The 16,632-nt window shown below is 55.1% G+C and overlaps 1 protein-coding gene and 1 long non-coding RNA gene across 2 annotated transcripts in view; one reads left to right on the forward strand and one right to left on the reverse strand.

Moving 5' to 3' along the window:
* Tmem132c (transmembrane protein 132C) overlaps nucleotides 1–12,253 on the reverse strand; it is a 230,680-nt gene extending 218,427 nt beyond the window's left edge. The window contains exon 1 of the mRNA XM_013150245.3: nucleotides 11,983–12,253. Coding sequence (XP_013005699.2) covers nucleotides 11,983–12,067 — 85 coding nt within the window. The 5' untranslated portion in view covers nucleotides 12,068–12,253. The remainder of the gene's footprint in view (nucleotides 1–11,982) is intronic.
* A 388-nt stretch (nucleotides 12,254–12,641) lies between these two features.
* Nucleotides 12,642–16,381, forward strand: LOC134470599 (uncharacterized). Its single transcript, XR_010039548.1, has 4 exons — nucleotides 12,642–14,095; nucleotides 14,245–14,447; nucleotides 15,465–15,640; nucleotides 15,734–16,381. It is a non-coding gene; the product is annotated as an uncharacterized LOC134470599 (long non-coding RNA).
* Nucleotides 16,382–16,632: the final 251 nt, after the last annotated feature.

Raw genomic sequence — 16,632 nt, forward strand, 5'->3', positions numbered from 1 at the left:
CCATGTGTGTAGTACTCCATGTGTTTGGTACTCCATGTGTATAGTACTCCATGCATATAGTACCCCATAAGTAAAGTGTGCCCTCAGAGTATTTCAGTAAGGTACTCTATCAAAGTACTCTACCATTATTATATCAAAGTCCTCCATCAAAGCACTTGGGGAAAATACTCCATCAATAAAGTACTTACTCCCTGAGCAAAGTCTTCCAGCAGTACTCCATCAGTACTCTACCTAAGTGCCCAGTCAGTGGCTTGACTGTGGTGGGTGCTCCCCGCTCTGGATATTTGGGCGCATTCTCAGGGCTCCAAGATCTCAGCCCTGCCGCAGCTCAGAGCACAGGACCACCCCTCAGAATTCCTAGGGTCCCCTGGGTGCACCCTGTGCTAGGTCACCCGCTCACCATAGGTCCAAAGGCTCTAGTACTGTGCCTCACCAGGAGGGGCTCACGCTTCTCCGCAAACCTCTCATGCACAGGGTCTGGTCTGGAATAACGGGACACCAGGTTAAGGAGGGCTGACTTCCCAGCACAATGGCTCCTCTCCAGGCACCTCTAGTGTCTTGTGATCACATGTTCCTTGGCTGCAAAGAATGCCCCTCTGTCTGTCTGTCTGTCTGCAGAGTCTTCCTCTCAGAATTTCATTTAATAACTTTTTTTTTTTTGCAAAGATGAGTGTAGCGCTCAGGACCTTGCACAAGCTAAGCAAGTGCTCTGCCGCTGCGCTGCAATCCTTTCCAGAACTTCAGGAAACCGTTTCCTTCAGAGTTCCTGCAGGAGATGCAGTCAGGGGAAGTGCAGGAAAACCGGGCAGGTAGCAGAGCAGCAGCCCCAGGGCACCGGGCTGAGGCCAGCGCTGGCCTTAGCGTGCGATCACAGAGGAGCTGTGGGGGCGAGGCACAGGCGGACCTATGGTATCACTCATGTGCTCATCTTAGTGTTGTGGGGAAAGTGCAATTGGGATGGAAAAGAGAGGCTTTCATAAAATGATGGCTTAGGGCAAAGCTCAGATTAAAGAAAAAATATGAAGTACAGCAAACGTTATTACATCACCGGAAGGGCAGGCGACCCTAATGTAAGCCAAGAATCACTGAGAATCCTACAGGACAGACTGCAACTTAGAAGTTACTAGCAATGCTCTATCTTCAAGATGGGCTTTCTATGCACTTCCGGGGCATACCTCCTGTTCTAGAATAGTCACCAAAATCAGATCTCTGCGTGTTTTCAGCCAAAGCCACACCAACCAGATACCTATGTGTTTAGAAAACTGTGAGGTCACTATTACTCCACGTGAACAGTGCAATGTTTTGTTTCTTCACGCAAAGAGGTGTGGTCACAGGACTGAGCACGCAGTCGGGTGTGTTTAAGTTCCTCCATCTGGATTGATTGCCTGTGTCCAAAGAGTAATGGCTGGAGCTGGGGTGTGCTGCACACACATACAGTATGTGCATGCATGTGTGAGTGTGCACATGTAAGTGGGAGTGTGCAAGCATGTGTGCACATGGGCACAGGTAAGCATTTCCTCGGAGGAATGAAGACAAGAAGACATGGTTGTGCGGGGAGCAGCAGGCAGAGGTGCTTTCCCTGCCTGCAGGGGAGGGCAGGGGATGAAGGGGGCTTCCCCAAGTGAGGCACCCCAGTCTGGGATGGGGGCCACCACCAGTGTGTACGAAAGACCTCTTCACGGAGACCTGGAGGCCCATCTTTTGTCTCCCCGCAGGAAGTCCTAGTCCTACCTACTCCTCTTTGTGGTGGGAGAATCTATTGGGTTCCACCCCTTAGCCATGGCTAGGAGGAGCTGTCCCAGCATCCGTCCTGGGAGACCCTCAGCAGCAGAGGTTCAGGGACAACAAGGTGAGGATCAGGGGCCCAGCCAACCTGGGGTCAGGACGTTCCTGGAGGAGCTGCCGGGAGCTAGGAGAGGCCCTGGGGCTTCCTGTAGAGACAGGGGCTCAAGGGGGGCCTCACCACCATGGGGACATCACAGGTAGAGGATCCGGCAGGGCTCAGCGGGGCACGGGAGACAATGAGATTGCACTGAGGTGCGTTCATCCATGCTCAGCCCTCAGGCTCCAGAGGGCCAGAACAGTGTGGACTGGGCTCAGCATCTATTTCCAAATGACCCTGAGCCAAATGGAGTCAACCGATCTGTCCCGCACCCTTTAAACTCATCAGGGTCATGCAGGGCAAAAGAAACAGGAACCGTTTCCAACTAACAGACGTGCAGCTGCGACGCTGGATTGGATGCTAGACGGGGAACTCTGCTTTCTTTGTTACCAGTAACGCTCACAGAAGAGCTGACACCACCATGGCGCAGGGCCCAGGCAGGAGGACCGGGGCCCAGGCCACCGCCAGGGCACCACCGGGCAGAGGCGGCAGGTCCCGGCTAGCAGACGGCGCTGGGCTAACGGGACACGGACGCGAGCGCCAAGGCAGAAACATCCCCACGGAAGGAAAAGGAGGGCAGCTGCTGCTGTGCTGCTCCCTGAGTCGGCGGGGGCTGCCACGCTGACGCCACGCTGACGCCACGCTGACGCCACGCTGACGCCACGCTGACGCCACGCTGACGCCACGCTGACGCCACGCTGACGCCACGCTGACGCCACGCTGACGCCACGCTGACGCCACGCTGACGCCACGCTGACGCCACGCTGACGCCACGCTGACGCTGACGGAGGAAGTTCACATACTGCGGAGAAACCGGCACTGCACACTTAGCAGGCTGAGAAGAAGCGAAGCTGGACCGGAGCAAATCCTCAGTGTAGCCAAGTTTCTGCATCAGCCCTGCCGGGGGCAGGGGCTTTGGGGTGACTTCCGGGGGCAGGGGTTTCGGGGTGCTTCCCTGGCAGACATATTGGAAACTTTCAGGCCCTGAGGAGAATCGGCCTCTTGGTCTGCACAAAGGAGTCAGCGACACAGATGTGACCACTGCAGTGCCTGGGCCCCATCCATGCTGGGGAGACATTTGGTGAGTGAATACACGAACAGAAGAAGGTATGAGTGTGCAAACAAGCGGGGGACGAGGACAGTCACCCCAAATGACAGACATGGAACGGAGGTGGGGACTGAGGGGTGTGCACAGCAGGGTGGTCAGCTGGCTTCTGGTCCTTTGCTCTGTCCACCTGGGGTACAGGGCTCTGCCCACTCTGCCTTTGTCCCCTCCTCCGGATCCAGACCTGTATCTTGATCCCAGAGTCCTACGGCGTGGAGGAGATGACCACACCCCCAGCTCCTGGATGGGAGTGCCCCTGACGTGGCCAATCATAATCTCCGGGATCTTATCATCACAGTGGCTGACACAGAGCTGGGGCACCATCAAGGGATGATGATCACCCCCAAATGAAACCAAGGCAGAGGACAGAGAAGCCAGGAGGACAGGGATGGTCTCCAGGGACACTGCATGGTTCCTGGATCCAGCTGTGTCTGAAGCCCAAGGGGACTTTCAGTCTGTGCTAATGCTTTACCTCTCTTGGCTTGGGGATGGTTTCCTTTGAGCTACGTTTTCTGACATCTTCAACTAAAGCAGTTGTTATGGTTTGCATCTGGATACTTCTCCTCACCCCCACAAAGTCTCATGCCCAGAGGCAGGGTTTGTAGAAAAGCAATTGCATTATGGGGTGCTACAGCTGATCTGGTGTTGGCAGGTGAGATCTGGCCAGAAGACGCAGGTCTCTGGGGTCATGACCCGGAACAGTTTTATTTGCTTCTGCACTCCTGCCTTCAAGCTCCACTTCCTGTCAGCCATGATGTGAGCAACTTTCCCTCCTCCATGCCAATTCTTGTTGGAGCCGGCTGACCGTGGACTGAAGTGTAAGCTGAAACACTTCCTCTTTTACTTTGCAGGTGTCAAGTACACACTTTTACTTTGCAGGCAACAAGTACAAGGACTGAGATGGGAGCTAGGACTGCAGAAGTTGGTACATGTTCCACATTTCCATCGAAGGGCAGTGAAGAAACTACTCTGTGTGCCTCAGACGCAACTTACTGCATCTAGTAGAAACAAAACCACATTCCCAGTGTCCAATCTGTGTGTAGTGTGACAGATTTCTGTTTGTTGTTTTTGCTTTTCACAGTGTAAGTTTTCTCTTTAGTTTGCTTTGTTGTCGTTTTTCTTAAAATCAGCGTGCTGAGCTGTAATTCAGTGGGAAGATCAGGTACTCTACCTTTGTGTGCGCATACATGCATGTTGGAAGAGGAGGGCAAAAAGTGCTCCTTGAGGCTCCTTTACTGTGAGAATGCCAGATCCTCCCTTTGCCAAGACATCTGCCAAGGGAACACCCTGTGCAACCAGGCTGTGGGGGGTGCTGTGTCCACATCTTCTGACCCCGGGAGCTCCACAGATAGCAAGAACACACAATGGAAGGTGGACAGGACACTTAAGGGCTGAGGGACCAAGCAAGGAAGATGAGACGAGCCCACTGCAGAACTAGGGGAGAAATCAGCCCAGGAGAGACATGGGAGTCACCCTGGGTGGATTTGAGGACTCTGGAGCTTGGGGAGCTGGGAAGTCTAACTCAATGTCAGGAGCATGGGGCATGAGCTCAGGACAGGTGGCCATGGTGGTCCCACTCAGCCCGTGGTTCTTCTTCCCTGCCGTGGTCAAGTGCACTGTGGTAGTTAGTTTGGTTTTCATATTAGTCTTGGTTATTTTGAAAATACCCCTCTGAGGCTTCCATTGTTTCTGTGAGATTCTTCTCCATGGCATCTGGGAGCAGTAATCATGATGTACTGGGCACCATCATCTGCTGAGTCCCCCATGCACAGTGGATTGATGATCCAAGACAGATACTTGAGTGCAGCCTCACTCCAAGAGAGTCCTAAAAGATGTTATGGCTTGGGGATCTCAAAAGGAGGTCACCTTGGATTACAGGGAGCCTCCTGCCCAATGGCAAGTGACCTCAGAGATGGATGAAGAAGGAACACACAGGACATGCAGAAGAAGAGGGCAGGAGACACTGGGGTGAAGCCATCAGGAGCCAGGACTCTAGAGGACAGGATGGTTGTGTCCTCCCTGGAGATGTTGGAGGGCCCTGGCCTGCTGACTCCTGGATTTTGGCCTACAGGCCACCAGCATGGGGAAAGGAAGTGTTTGGGAAGCTGCCAAGCTGGTGGTCTTTTGTCATGATACCCCTGGCAACATGGAGAGCCTGTCCTTGGGAGTTCTGTGCAGCAGTGGGACCCTCAGCACCTCCAGTGAGATCTAGGCTGAGCAGGGCTGTTACCTGTGGCCCTTCACATCACACGGGCTCAGAGCCAGTGACGGCACAGCCTTACATTATCCTCCAGGATCACAGCTCTTTCCCCTGAAACAGGAAAGTCTGGGACTGCCTGGCTGCTGTTCTTTGTTCTAGAGGAAGGTGGGTCTGACCCAGGCTACGTCAGAGTCACTGGGGAGCTTTCTAGAGATGAAAAGGACCAAGCCCCCCCCCCCTCCTCAGCCCCCCTGCACCACACCAAAGACCCAGTTCAGTGGGTTCTGGAAGAGCTCTGAACACTGGCATTTATTTGGACTTTCCAGGTGACTCCAGAGTGGCTCAGGGGTTCCTGCTCCCTGAAATCTCAAATCTGAGCATTGAGACAAAAATAAATAATATAGCCAGCTGTCCTGCCCGCCCTGAGGAAAGCAAACATCAACAACAACCACAGGTCCAGGGAGCAGGCCACTTCCTTTTCCAGAAAAACACAGCCCCAGCCTTCTGAAGAATCAGTGTCTCCTAATTCCTTAGGATTTGTTTTAGAATGGCTTTAGGATATTTCTGCTGCCCACAACCAACCATTTCTGAGCACAGTGTCCAAGAAGTGGCAGGAGGGATGCTCCAAATTAAGTTTCTAATTGTGCAGAGTAGAGGCTGGTCACTAATTAGTGCATAAGTAAAACCTCGCCATGGTGCTGAGTGCACACAAAGAGCACAGAAGAGGAGAGAGAAATTGATTCCCCCGAGCAGAGAAGAGTGTCTAGGCTGCATCTTTGGTGGCTTCAGGGCACCCACCCTCTGCAAGGGTAAACTTAATGGTCCTCACATCCACCATCCACGGGAAACAACCTTAACCAGACAAAAGAAAGCCTACTCTGCAGAAGAAAAGTCAGTCTCACTGGGAGATCGCTAGGACTCATCCTTGTGGAAATCCTGCTAACTCAGACGCTGGCAGGGTTGCACCTCACCTTTCTCCTCTCCTTGAAGCAGCAACTTCTAAATCCTCAGGGTGCAAGAACAAGAGTGCATGTGGGGGAGGTAAGGGCTTCAGAGAAACAATTCCAAGGCTAGCAGAAGTGCCCACGCAGAAACAAGAACATGATTTTTAAAAGTGTACAGAAATAATCTCTAATTGACAATTCTCTCTGCTGCACTGGTCTTATAAGAGTATGTGCACTTGGAAAGGTTGTATGTAGAGGAGAAAAGCTGAGAAGGTTTTCAAGGTTTCTGCACAACTTACAAAGCAGCATAATATAACTGGAATATAAACTTTGCTTAATTAAACATGCATTTTACAAACCATGAAGCAATGACCAGTATTTTAAAATGTATAAATAATGACCCAACAATAGCGAGAAAGTAGAATTGTAAATAATATGTAACATAAATGCAGGCAGAAAGAGAGGGGACAAGGATAAAGAACAGGGGGAACATTACAAAAGCTGAGCAAAATGTTAGCTCTTACTATCAACATGAATAATTACATTAAATATAAATGGTCTAAACACCATGATTAAAAGACAGAGATTAATAAATTGAATAAATATGTGACACCCAAGTGTATGCTATTTATAAATGATAATAGACACTGAGTAAAAGTAAAACGATTGGAAAACTCCTGCCATATAACTGCTAGTCAAAAGGAAGCCGAGGTAGCTATATTAATGTCTGGCCAAACGGACCTGAAGGCAAGAAATATTTCCAAGAAGTTCTGAATCATGATGAAGGGCATGAGCCATCAAAAGCATATGGTAATTCTAACTGCATGCACCTAAAATAGTGCTTCAAAGACAGCGCAAGTTGGGGGAATGGAAATGAAAAATGAGCAAAGTCACAATTTCTTGGAGATTTTGAATCTCCCCTCTCAGTGAGCTAACAGAACTGTTAACAGGAATGCAGAGACCTGACCAACATTGTAGGCATCGAGAAACATTTGATCGTGGCTTAGGTGAAGATCACATAGATTTGATACCAATGGCACAAACATGAAAACGGAGTGTTAATAATCTCCACTTCATTAAAATTAAAATCTTTGCTTTTCCAAAGACACTTGCTGGGAGAAAATTGGAAAATGACCTGAGAACAGACCTGCACCCAGAATATATAAAGTGCTCTCAAGGATCAATAATAAATAAACAAATAGCCATTAAAACATGGGTACAGTGCTGGAAAAGACATTTCACCAAAGAAGCCACGGAAGTGGAAATTAAACACAAGGGGGATCTGCAGCAGGGCCATGAGGGTGGAGCACGGAACTCCGGGAAATCCTCCTACTGTCTGGCAGAAGGGCCAGCAACACAGAAGAACACGGAGTGCTGCAGGGGACACAAGACATCTTGGACACACAGGCGGGAGGCAGAGCCAGAGCCATGCTGTAAAGGAGTCTGCAGTGCAGCTATATAAACAGCATCCCCGTGAGAAACGCAAGGGTGTGCCCAGCAAAGCCCTTCTGGGAGGATTATGGCCACTCCTTCCCCGGTCACCAACACCTCCCAGTGTCCTACTGGGAAGACAAATTGCAGTGCATCCATGCTGTGGAATAGAGTTCAGATCAAAGAGGAGCAAAGGATGGTGCAAAGTGAGGGACAGAGCCATGTCACAAATGCACAGGCAGCCAACTGGAAGGCTGCAGCCTGCACAGGCCCATGTCCAGGGCACAGTGCAAGTGACCAAAGTCCAGAGTCAAAGGCCACATCGGCGCTGCTCGGGGTTGGGGCAGAGGAAGCAGGTGGCCAAGGGGTGAGGAGGAGATGCTGATACTTTCTGTGTGTGATGTTTCCCCGACCGCGTGCCTGTGTCACCACTTAGAACCATACACTTGCAAAGGGTGGATTTCCCTGCATGAAATGGGGCCATCAGAAGCCCAACTTTGGAACAAGGCAAGTTTCTGTAAAAAAATTCCATCCACCTGACACTGCATTTACTCCATCAATTCAGTAATATTCCTCCTCACGCCAATTCACACATGGGAGAGTCACTTTTATTAGCCTTGCTCTTCATGATGACAGGCATATGAGGTTTCCAAGATGCCCAGGGGTTCCCTTTTCCCTCCACGCGTGGAAGAGCTCCCCACCTCAGATCCCAGGGTTCTCAGTGGCCCCTCCCTTGTGATAAGCACTGAGAGGGGTGAAAGAAGGGAGAAAGGGAAGAGGGAAAGCTCAAACTCCATGGGCTGGGCCAGACCAGGCTGGGAGGTAGCCAGGGAGAAGAGCCGAATAGGCACCCTCTCCAGAGGGTCACAGCTGCTTGGCACCAGTGCAAAAGGCAGCAGTGTGGAGTATGCAGCTGTTGGCCAGGTGAGGCGATGCCCTGCCTTTAAGTGCAGTTAGGACCCTGATTATTTTTGCCAGATAAAGATCACTTGTCTGAACATCCCGGTGGATCTAGGATAGTGTCTGATAAAATTCTACTTGACTCCCAGCAAACTGAGAACGGAATCTTAAAAAATCAACACATGAAAGCTGTGAGTATGACGGAACAGAGCACGATGTTTTGACACACAGACGTGTGGAGGTTCAGTGTCCTCCTGCTGCAAACACTGAGAGCTGAGCATTTTTGTTTTGTTTCGCTTTGCTTTTTGGAAACACCACAGGCACAAAACAGCCCCTGCCTGTAGATGGTGCAGTTCGCAAACACCAGCCAGAAGGTTAGGGTGAAGGCAGAACCCACAGGCCAGGGCCTGACAGTTTACCTGAGAGGCTTCCAAGAAGCACAAATGTCCCTCAGAAGAGGGAGCCAGACCGGTGCTTCAACTTGAGGGTCAGGAGGGGATGGATCAGGAAAAGGTGCATGGGCATGTGTGTACACGTGTGTTCATATGTGTACATGCATGTGCATGTGTGTGCATGCGTGTGTGTGGCTATGTATAGGTGTGTGGTGGTTTGTGCAGGGCACAGTGGCCAGCATGTTGGTGTAGGGCAGAGAGGTCAGGGCACAGCTGGCCTGAAGGACCTCTCCTCCCTAAAACCTGCACCTCTTCCACCTCCTCCTCCTCCTCCTCACAGCAGCAGCCCCCCAACCCTCATCAGAAGCCCACATTTCTGAGGCACTGGAAGCCAAAGGTTTGGTTGGCTGCCTGAAATTAATTCACTGGATGGCCAAGCCTGGCCTGGGGTGAGGGGCGGCTGTACTGGGCCTTCACCCTCCTCCTCCCTGTGAAGACACCTGCATAATGGCAAAACCACCAACACGCACAATGGACAGTGTGCGGATGGGACACAGGTGTGAACAGCGTGAGCGTGTGATGAGACACAACACGACCTCCTTGCTCTGCCTTCCAAAGATCTCAGTCATTCCAGACCTGCAAACCATTTCATGCAGAGCACAGATCGTGGTCCTGTACGGCACGGTCCCACCAGTGATGACACCACTCCCAGTGCATCTAGGCTCCACACCCCTGCTCCATGGCCTCACATGGCCCAGTTCATCAGTCCCTGACACGAGGAGACCTTGCTTCTGCTATTTCAATCTTAAATCCTAGTAGAAGATTCTCTCCTTTCGATGCTCTGTCCTATGTATGGAAACTCCCAAGAACAATTATGTGTTTTCCACACTCTGGCAAATTGCAAAATGTCTAGAACCTCAGTCAAAAATGAACATACAGTTGGTATTAAAAGTAGGCCAGAGGCCTCAGTGATTCCAGAAACCAGCATTGATTCTTGCAACGGAGAAGTCAGAGATGGTCTTACTCACATATTCTTAAGACATTTACACGGTCGAGCAAGGCTCAGAGCATGTTCCTTTTAGTAGATATCTCAGGGGCTGACGTTTTACCTGTGGAGGAATCAGAGCTGGAAGGGAACTGCTCTTTTGGGTGATGAGAAATAAACGGCCAAAAAACCATTTTGCAGATGTGTTACAGATCCCTGGACACTCAGACCAGGGTATCAGCACCCACATCGATCATAGGAGAAAAGCACACTTGGTCCAGGTAGCTCTAAGCCTGGCTGGAGTGGGCTTGGACAGGCAGGGGTCCTGTACCCCATCACCTCCATCTCCCCATCCCCTCCTTCATAATCCAGTGGGTCCCAGATCCACTAAACTGCTACCCCTGCACTCGGTGTGGATATCAACTCTAAATCAAAACTGTACACACACAATCTCAGCTTTCAAGAAAGAAAGTCCACAGCTTGGTTTAAAAGGCCCCTTTGGCTTCCTCACCTGATTGTTACATCCCCTGAGGACGCTAGGACCCCAGTAAGAGCTGTCCCCAAAGCAGTGTCCTAGGCACTAGGTTTGGCATCAGAAGGAAGTATACTGAGAAAGGATCTCCAATGGTCACTTTACATGCACGGAAAGGAGCCTTGGAAAACCTGATCAAGAGCAAACAGCAGATTTCCGTGCAAGCTCCAGGATGTTTGGGTTTGAAACACAACAGCAGCCCCCCGGGGTGGCACACAGCACCTCACCCTTGCCCAGTTGGAGCTGGGAAGCAGTTCTCTCAGGGGAAACAGATTTTCCCGCAATCTCAGACGGTGCATAATAACTTCTGAAAAGCAAGCCCTACTTTTTAACATCAATTGGCAACTTGTCTTTCCCGATGCATTTCCAGCCCAGCCTGGAGCTCTAGGCGGGAAGGAGATCGCGGTTTTCGATCGGGGTGGATCTGAGGTTTCTCTGTGCACTCTGAGCCCCGGGCTGTGCCCAGCCGCGTCTGCTCCCTTAAGGCTCCGGAGCTCCGGAGCTCCGGACACAGGCGCGCACCTGTCCTTCAGTGGGACCAAGACCTCAGTCAGAGCTCGGTGGCAGCAGCAAGGCGACACTGCTTTCTCTGCTGCCTGACCGCGCCCCGGGACTCGGGCAGCTGCTGCGGGGCCCAGCCAAGGTCTCTGCGGAGAGGGCACCCAGCTGCTCCTGCGGCTCGGTGGGGACCACCCCTCTCGCCCCACCCCCAGGCTCAGCATCAGTGAGGTCTTGGTAATGACAACAGGATCTCTGGGGGGCCCTCTGGGCGCCCCAATTCAGCTCCTGCAATGCAACCCCCAAGCCTAAGGCAGAGTCATCCTAGTGGTTTAGACTAGGTGACCAAGGGGAAAACCCTCTGGGGATACAGCTGAGGGAAGCCCTCTCTGGACACAAGACGCAAACTCGCCTCCCTGGCGCGCCCAGAAACACAGCGGTCCTCATTCGGGGCACCTGAGAGAGTCCTGATTTCCCGGCAACCAACCCTGGGGGCCCGACCAGGGGTGCGGCGACCGAGAGTGGGCTCCAATACACGGTTGGTAAAAGGAGGTGTCAAGGGCCGGGGCTGCGTCCTAGGTCCTCTGCCACTCAGTCTGAGCTGGGGACAGGGCGCGCTCAGCAGGAGGAAAGGGGGGCAGGATCGTGCAAGGCAGCTCCCAGCGTGACGGTGCGGAGCGCGGCAGGGGAGGGGGGGGGATCACCTGGCACTGGGGTCCAGACTGCAACCAGCGCCCAGCCACGCCCCTCCTCGCCCAAGGCAGCCCCGGTCCCGGGTGCTCTGGGGTTGGGTATGAGGATCCGAACCTAAGTTCCCCAGCGCCGGGCGCCGGTCCTGCCTTCCTGGAAGGGGCTGACAGTCTCGCGGAGGCGGGCAGAATGGATAGGGCCTCGCCGCTGTCCCCCTCTCGCCCTGCCGTAGAGTCCCCACTCACCGGATGCGGGAGCCCACTCCTCGCTGACTGTGGGGTCGTCTCTGTGCCTGGTTTTGGGGTGCCCTTTGCCCCTAGCTTTGGGGACCTAACCTCTGGGTGTAGGGTTCCTTCCGCGCCAGCTGTGGATCCCTCCCGTGCCCAGTTTTGGGGTCCCCTCCGCGGCCGCGCCCCGTCTCACCTCTGCCCAGCAGCACGCCCAACACCAGGCTCAGCGCCCCGCACAGCGGCGCCGCGGGCCCGGGGGCCGCGCCCTCGGAGCGCATCCTGCCGCCGTCACGCCGCCCGCCGCCGTCCCGGGCTGCCCCGCCCGACCGCAGCTCCCGCCGGCCTCCCCATGCCCGGCCCGGGCCACGACCAGGCCGCTGCGTCTCCGCGTCCGCGCCCGGGTCCGTGCTGCCGGGCTGCTCGCGCTGCGCGCTGGACAACTTTTCTCCAGCTCCGCCGCGGCCGCCGGCCCCGCCCACCGACAAACCACGCCCACCGCTAGACCCCGCCCACCGCTAGACCCTGCCCCGGTGGCCTGGTCTTCTGGCCCCGCCCCTCCACGCCCCCAGCAAGCCCGGCCCCGCCCCCGAGCCTGGAAAAGGGCGGAGTGCGAGGCGGTGGCACTTGGGGACCCTGAGTCCGCCCTGCAGCGCCCCCTCTGCAGCCTCCTGCCAGAGACCTGCGCGCTCCCGGCTTGGTCCTGCCCAGGGCTCGCCACCCACGACGCGGCTGGACCCGCCGTCCCTGGCTCCCCGGTGGTCACCGCAGGGTCTGGGGTCCCTGTGCCCTGCTCAACTTCCGGCGGCCTGAAGTTCCAGACCCGGGACGCCGCGGAGGCCACGGTATGGTCTCCTGGTACTCCGCGGGGAAGCGCGTGCCAAGCGGGGACGCGCGTGCGATCCTCGCGTGTGGGTGACACGCGGTGCCCGAGTCCCTGGGAGGGGCGAGGCGGGGCAAGCAGGGTCACTTTTCCTTGCACTGCCTTTGTCCTGCGGGTGCGCGTCCCGCCCATGTGCAACCGGTTGGGGTTACAAAATGAGCTCCTGCCCCCCCCCCACGCGCGCGCACTCACACGTGCAGACATGCACGCGGATACGCGCGCGCACACGCCCCGGATTCCGCGGCGGGATCACGCGAGGATTCTCGGTTCGTGGCCTTGTCTGCTGCTCCCTGCGCTCCCTTCCGCCACGCAGATCCCACCGCATCCGCGGCGACCGATGCTGGGCGCTCGCTAGCTGGGTTCGCATCATGGGCAGCGGCAACTCCTCCGGCCTCGGCAGCGAAGGCAGCTGGGCTTCCCAGCTCCACGGCGGCGCCAGGGGTCCCTTCTGCCCCTGGCACCCACCGGGCAAGTCCTTGGAGAAAGCGGTCACCAACCCACCACGAAAGGCTTCCTAGCAAAAGAAAAACCCCGGGACTGCTGGTGAAGGAGAGTGGGTGTAAGGGCCCAGCTAAGCAACCTCGGGGACCCCAGCTGAGCTCAGGAGAAGCTGTGGGACCCTGGCTCTGGAGGGCGCCCTGGCCTGGCGGGTTGGGGTTCCCGGGCCTGGCAGTGGAGAAGGTGCCCGCTGCAGGCAGCCAAGAAGCCACGGGGCCAAAAAGGAAGCTGCCCGGTGGGCTCCCATAGGCTGGATGGAGGCGACTTGTCTTTTTAAGTGGCTCCTCGTGCTGTGTAATTGTCCAGCTCTTCGGATCCCTCTGCAGGTGTAGACGCGTCTTCCGGAGCGTGCTGCGTGTGTAGACTCGGGTTTCTGCGGAAGGCCCATGTCTTGAACCCAGCCACCGAGGAGTAACTAGTTGTCATGTAAATGCGCTGGCCTCCCGCTGTCAGGGAGCCCTGCCGAGCCTCTCATTTGTAACCGAGGGATTGGGACCTTGTCCTCCCTCCCTCTCATGGGAACAAGAAATGGAAGCCCCCAAAGGGTCCCTAGAGCCTCGCACGCTGCCGCCCCTCCTCTCCGCAGCCTTTCTGTCTCTCTTGGCGCCCAACAGGGCGCTCCCTACTGCAAAGCCCAGTGCAGCTCCTGGGCTGAGGGCTCCGCGGTGCAAAGGATGCAATCAGGAGGGAACTGGAGAGATCACAGCAAAAGGCACCGCGGTTCAAAGCAAGGAGAGAATTTTACAAAAGAGCGGGAGATCGCCTCTGCGTCGTGCTGCCTGAAGAGGGCGCAGTCCACCCCCCCCACCCCCCAAGGTGCGGGAGACACCCAGGAACCCGGAACTTCCTTCTGCGGACCTCAGTTCATCCATCGCTGGAGGCGGTCTTGGCCAGTCAGCCACCCAAACCCAGCTGACAAACAGCCCAGGTGGTCGATTTATCTTTGGTAAACCCGCACAAATGAAGTGCCACCTTGGAGGACCGTGGCCACTAAAGTTTCCTGTATTTATTTATTTTTAGAGTCATGTTATTCCCCAAACTCCAAATCACTAACTCCTTGTCTTTAATGACTTCCAGATGCTCTCCTGAGATCCCTAGGGGACATCGGAGGAGGCGGATCCCCTCAAAGGCTGTTGCTGGACTCCCCGAGGACGCGGACACAGGCACAGGGAGCCCATCAGGGAGATGCCAAGCGAGGAGTCCCGGAGAGTGGGGAGCTGCCCTGCCCCAGGCACCCGGGGCCACCCCAGCCTCTGTCATTGGTGCTCAAGTTCCAGACGGTGAGCTGGCAGCAGACCAGAGGTGGCACTTGCTGACTTGTCCAGGGCACTTCTTCCCCCGGGGACCCTGGGAAGGAGCCACCCAGTGAGGGCTGCGTGGTTCTTAGCTGGCCGGCGGTCAGCTCAAGTATTCCCTGTGATGACTGACACTCAGGGCAGAGGCAAGCGTGGCCCTTTGCCTCGCATGCATTCCTTCGAAGATGTCTGTCACTCACCTGCCCTGTGCCAGCCCGTATTCCACGGTGTAGCCGTGGGCACAGGGGCAGAGGCCCTAAACTCATGGGTCTTATGTTATCGGGCAGAAGAAAGAATAAATAAACACGCGTGGACGCCACCCGGAGACAGCGGGGTGTGTTGTGAATGGAAGGGAAGCGGGGAAGGGCAGAGTTTGACCTGGGTTCAGGTCTAGGGAAAGCGGGTGGGTTTCTGGAAGCCAGGCTTCTCAACCTTTGGCGAGCCAGAAGCCCCAAGGCCAGGAGCCTGGTTTCTCATCCTCTTTTCAAATGTGCCGCCTGTGGCCTGCAGGGGGCAGCAAAGGTACACGAAATCCAGTTAGGAGCCCATAGCACTGAGGCCAAGTCAGAAAACAGAATCAAGTGACCAGGGCCAGCTAGTGATGCTGCTCAAGGTGGCGCACGCAGGACCTGCTGATGGGTCGCTGTGGAGCCTGGAGAGGAAGCGGGTTGCTGGGAGCTGGGCATCTGGGGTGCCCTCTCGCAGGTGGGGCAGGCTGGGCTATACAGAGCGGGGATCAAAGGCTCGGAAGGAAGGCTAGCTTGCTTGTTAGCGTGTGGTGGGGAGGGTGCTGAGGGTCAGCTCTCAGAAGCAGCTGCGTGGCCCGACCCGAGTTACAGTCGGGGCTGCGTGGGCACGAGCCACAGCCTTGCACGCGGTGTCTTCTTTAGGGGCTCAGGCTGGCTGGGTGGGGGGCACCTTCCAATGAGGATGCAGCTATCTTGGGGGAATTCTCTGGAGACCACACAGGTGCGTACTTGCTGATTTCCTGTCCTGCATCAGCTCCGTGGAGGACAATGTCCGGCCACCCGTTCCACAGTCTGTGCACAAAGATAAAGCCTCCTTCAGTGAAGAACATCCACAGACCCGTGCTTTATTGGCCCCATTTGACTCATGAGGACCTCGGGACTCACACATTTTGTCTTTAGCTCACTTCTGTACTGATGGGAATGATGACGGTAACTATTAGCATTTATTAGGCGCTTGCTAATTGCCAAGTAATTCTGCCAGCCACACTCGAGATACATATGCTTGTTATCTCTGGTTTACAGGCAGGGAGACGGACGCCCAAGGGGTGAGACGGCTTCTTCACGGTCATCCAGCTGGGACCGGGTGGAACTCCAACAGAACCTAGGTGATCCAGCCTCAAAGCCTGTGTTCACAGCCATCACCAGGCCGGTCTGTGTCCAGGCTGGTCTGTGTCCAGGCTGGTCTGTGTCCAGGTGTGTCTGTTCCTTGCACCAGGTATCTGGGTGACCTGCATCAGTCTCACTTGCTAGGTCACTTTGGTGCCTGGTGACGCTTGCTGTCTCCGCTCTTTGAAGAAGGCACTGAAGAATGGATGCCCCGTCACTGCCGCTGGGCTGTGCAGACAAGTGGAGCTCGCAGCCACCGTGCTGCTCAGCGCCTCTGCTTCAGCTCAGCCTCTATGGCGTTTAACATCCCTGGAGGGAGACATGGGCATGGCTCCTCTGGGCAAGGGGCCTGGAGCAGGTGACTGCGGCCCCTGAGGATGACTGGCAGACAGATACTCAGATGCCCATGCCTGGTCCTCCTCTTGTTTCCCAAGTGGTGCCTGCCCACGCTTCTCACCTTTGTGAGCAGAACCCAGAGATTTCACCCTCCTGGTTGGGCTCAGGGTCAGGAAATGGTGCTGTACCATAGGACCTGGGCGAATAAAGCTTCAGATTAGATTGGTAGTGAATGTGTCTCATTGACTTCTTGGAACTGTGTTTACTACCCTGTCATCACCACCATCATCATCATCATCATCCTCACTGTCATCCTCGTCCCCGTTACCGCTTCCTCTCTGCAGTCACCATGGTTACCGTCACCACCATCACCATCGCCCCCTCTCCCATGCACAGATCCCTCGCCCTGCCCAACGCTGTCCTGAGTAATCTGAAGGTGTTACTTCTTTCCTGTAGTCACCCTGCAGCATTATTTGTCT

Source organism: Cavia porcellus, unplaced genomic scaffold (genome assembly GCF_034190915.1).
Source record: "Cavia porcellus strain 051 isolate PalLab524CR breed Dunkin Hartley unplaced genomic scaffold, mCavPor4.1 scaffold_16, whole genome shotgun sequence".
Lineage (NCBI taxonomy): Eukaryota > Metazoa > Chordata > Mammalia > Rodentia > Caviidae > Cavia > Cavia porcellus.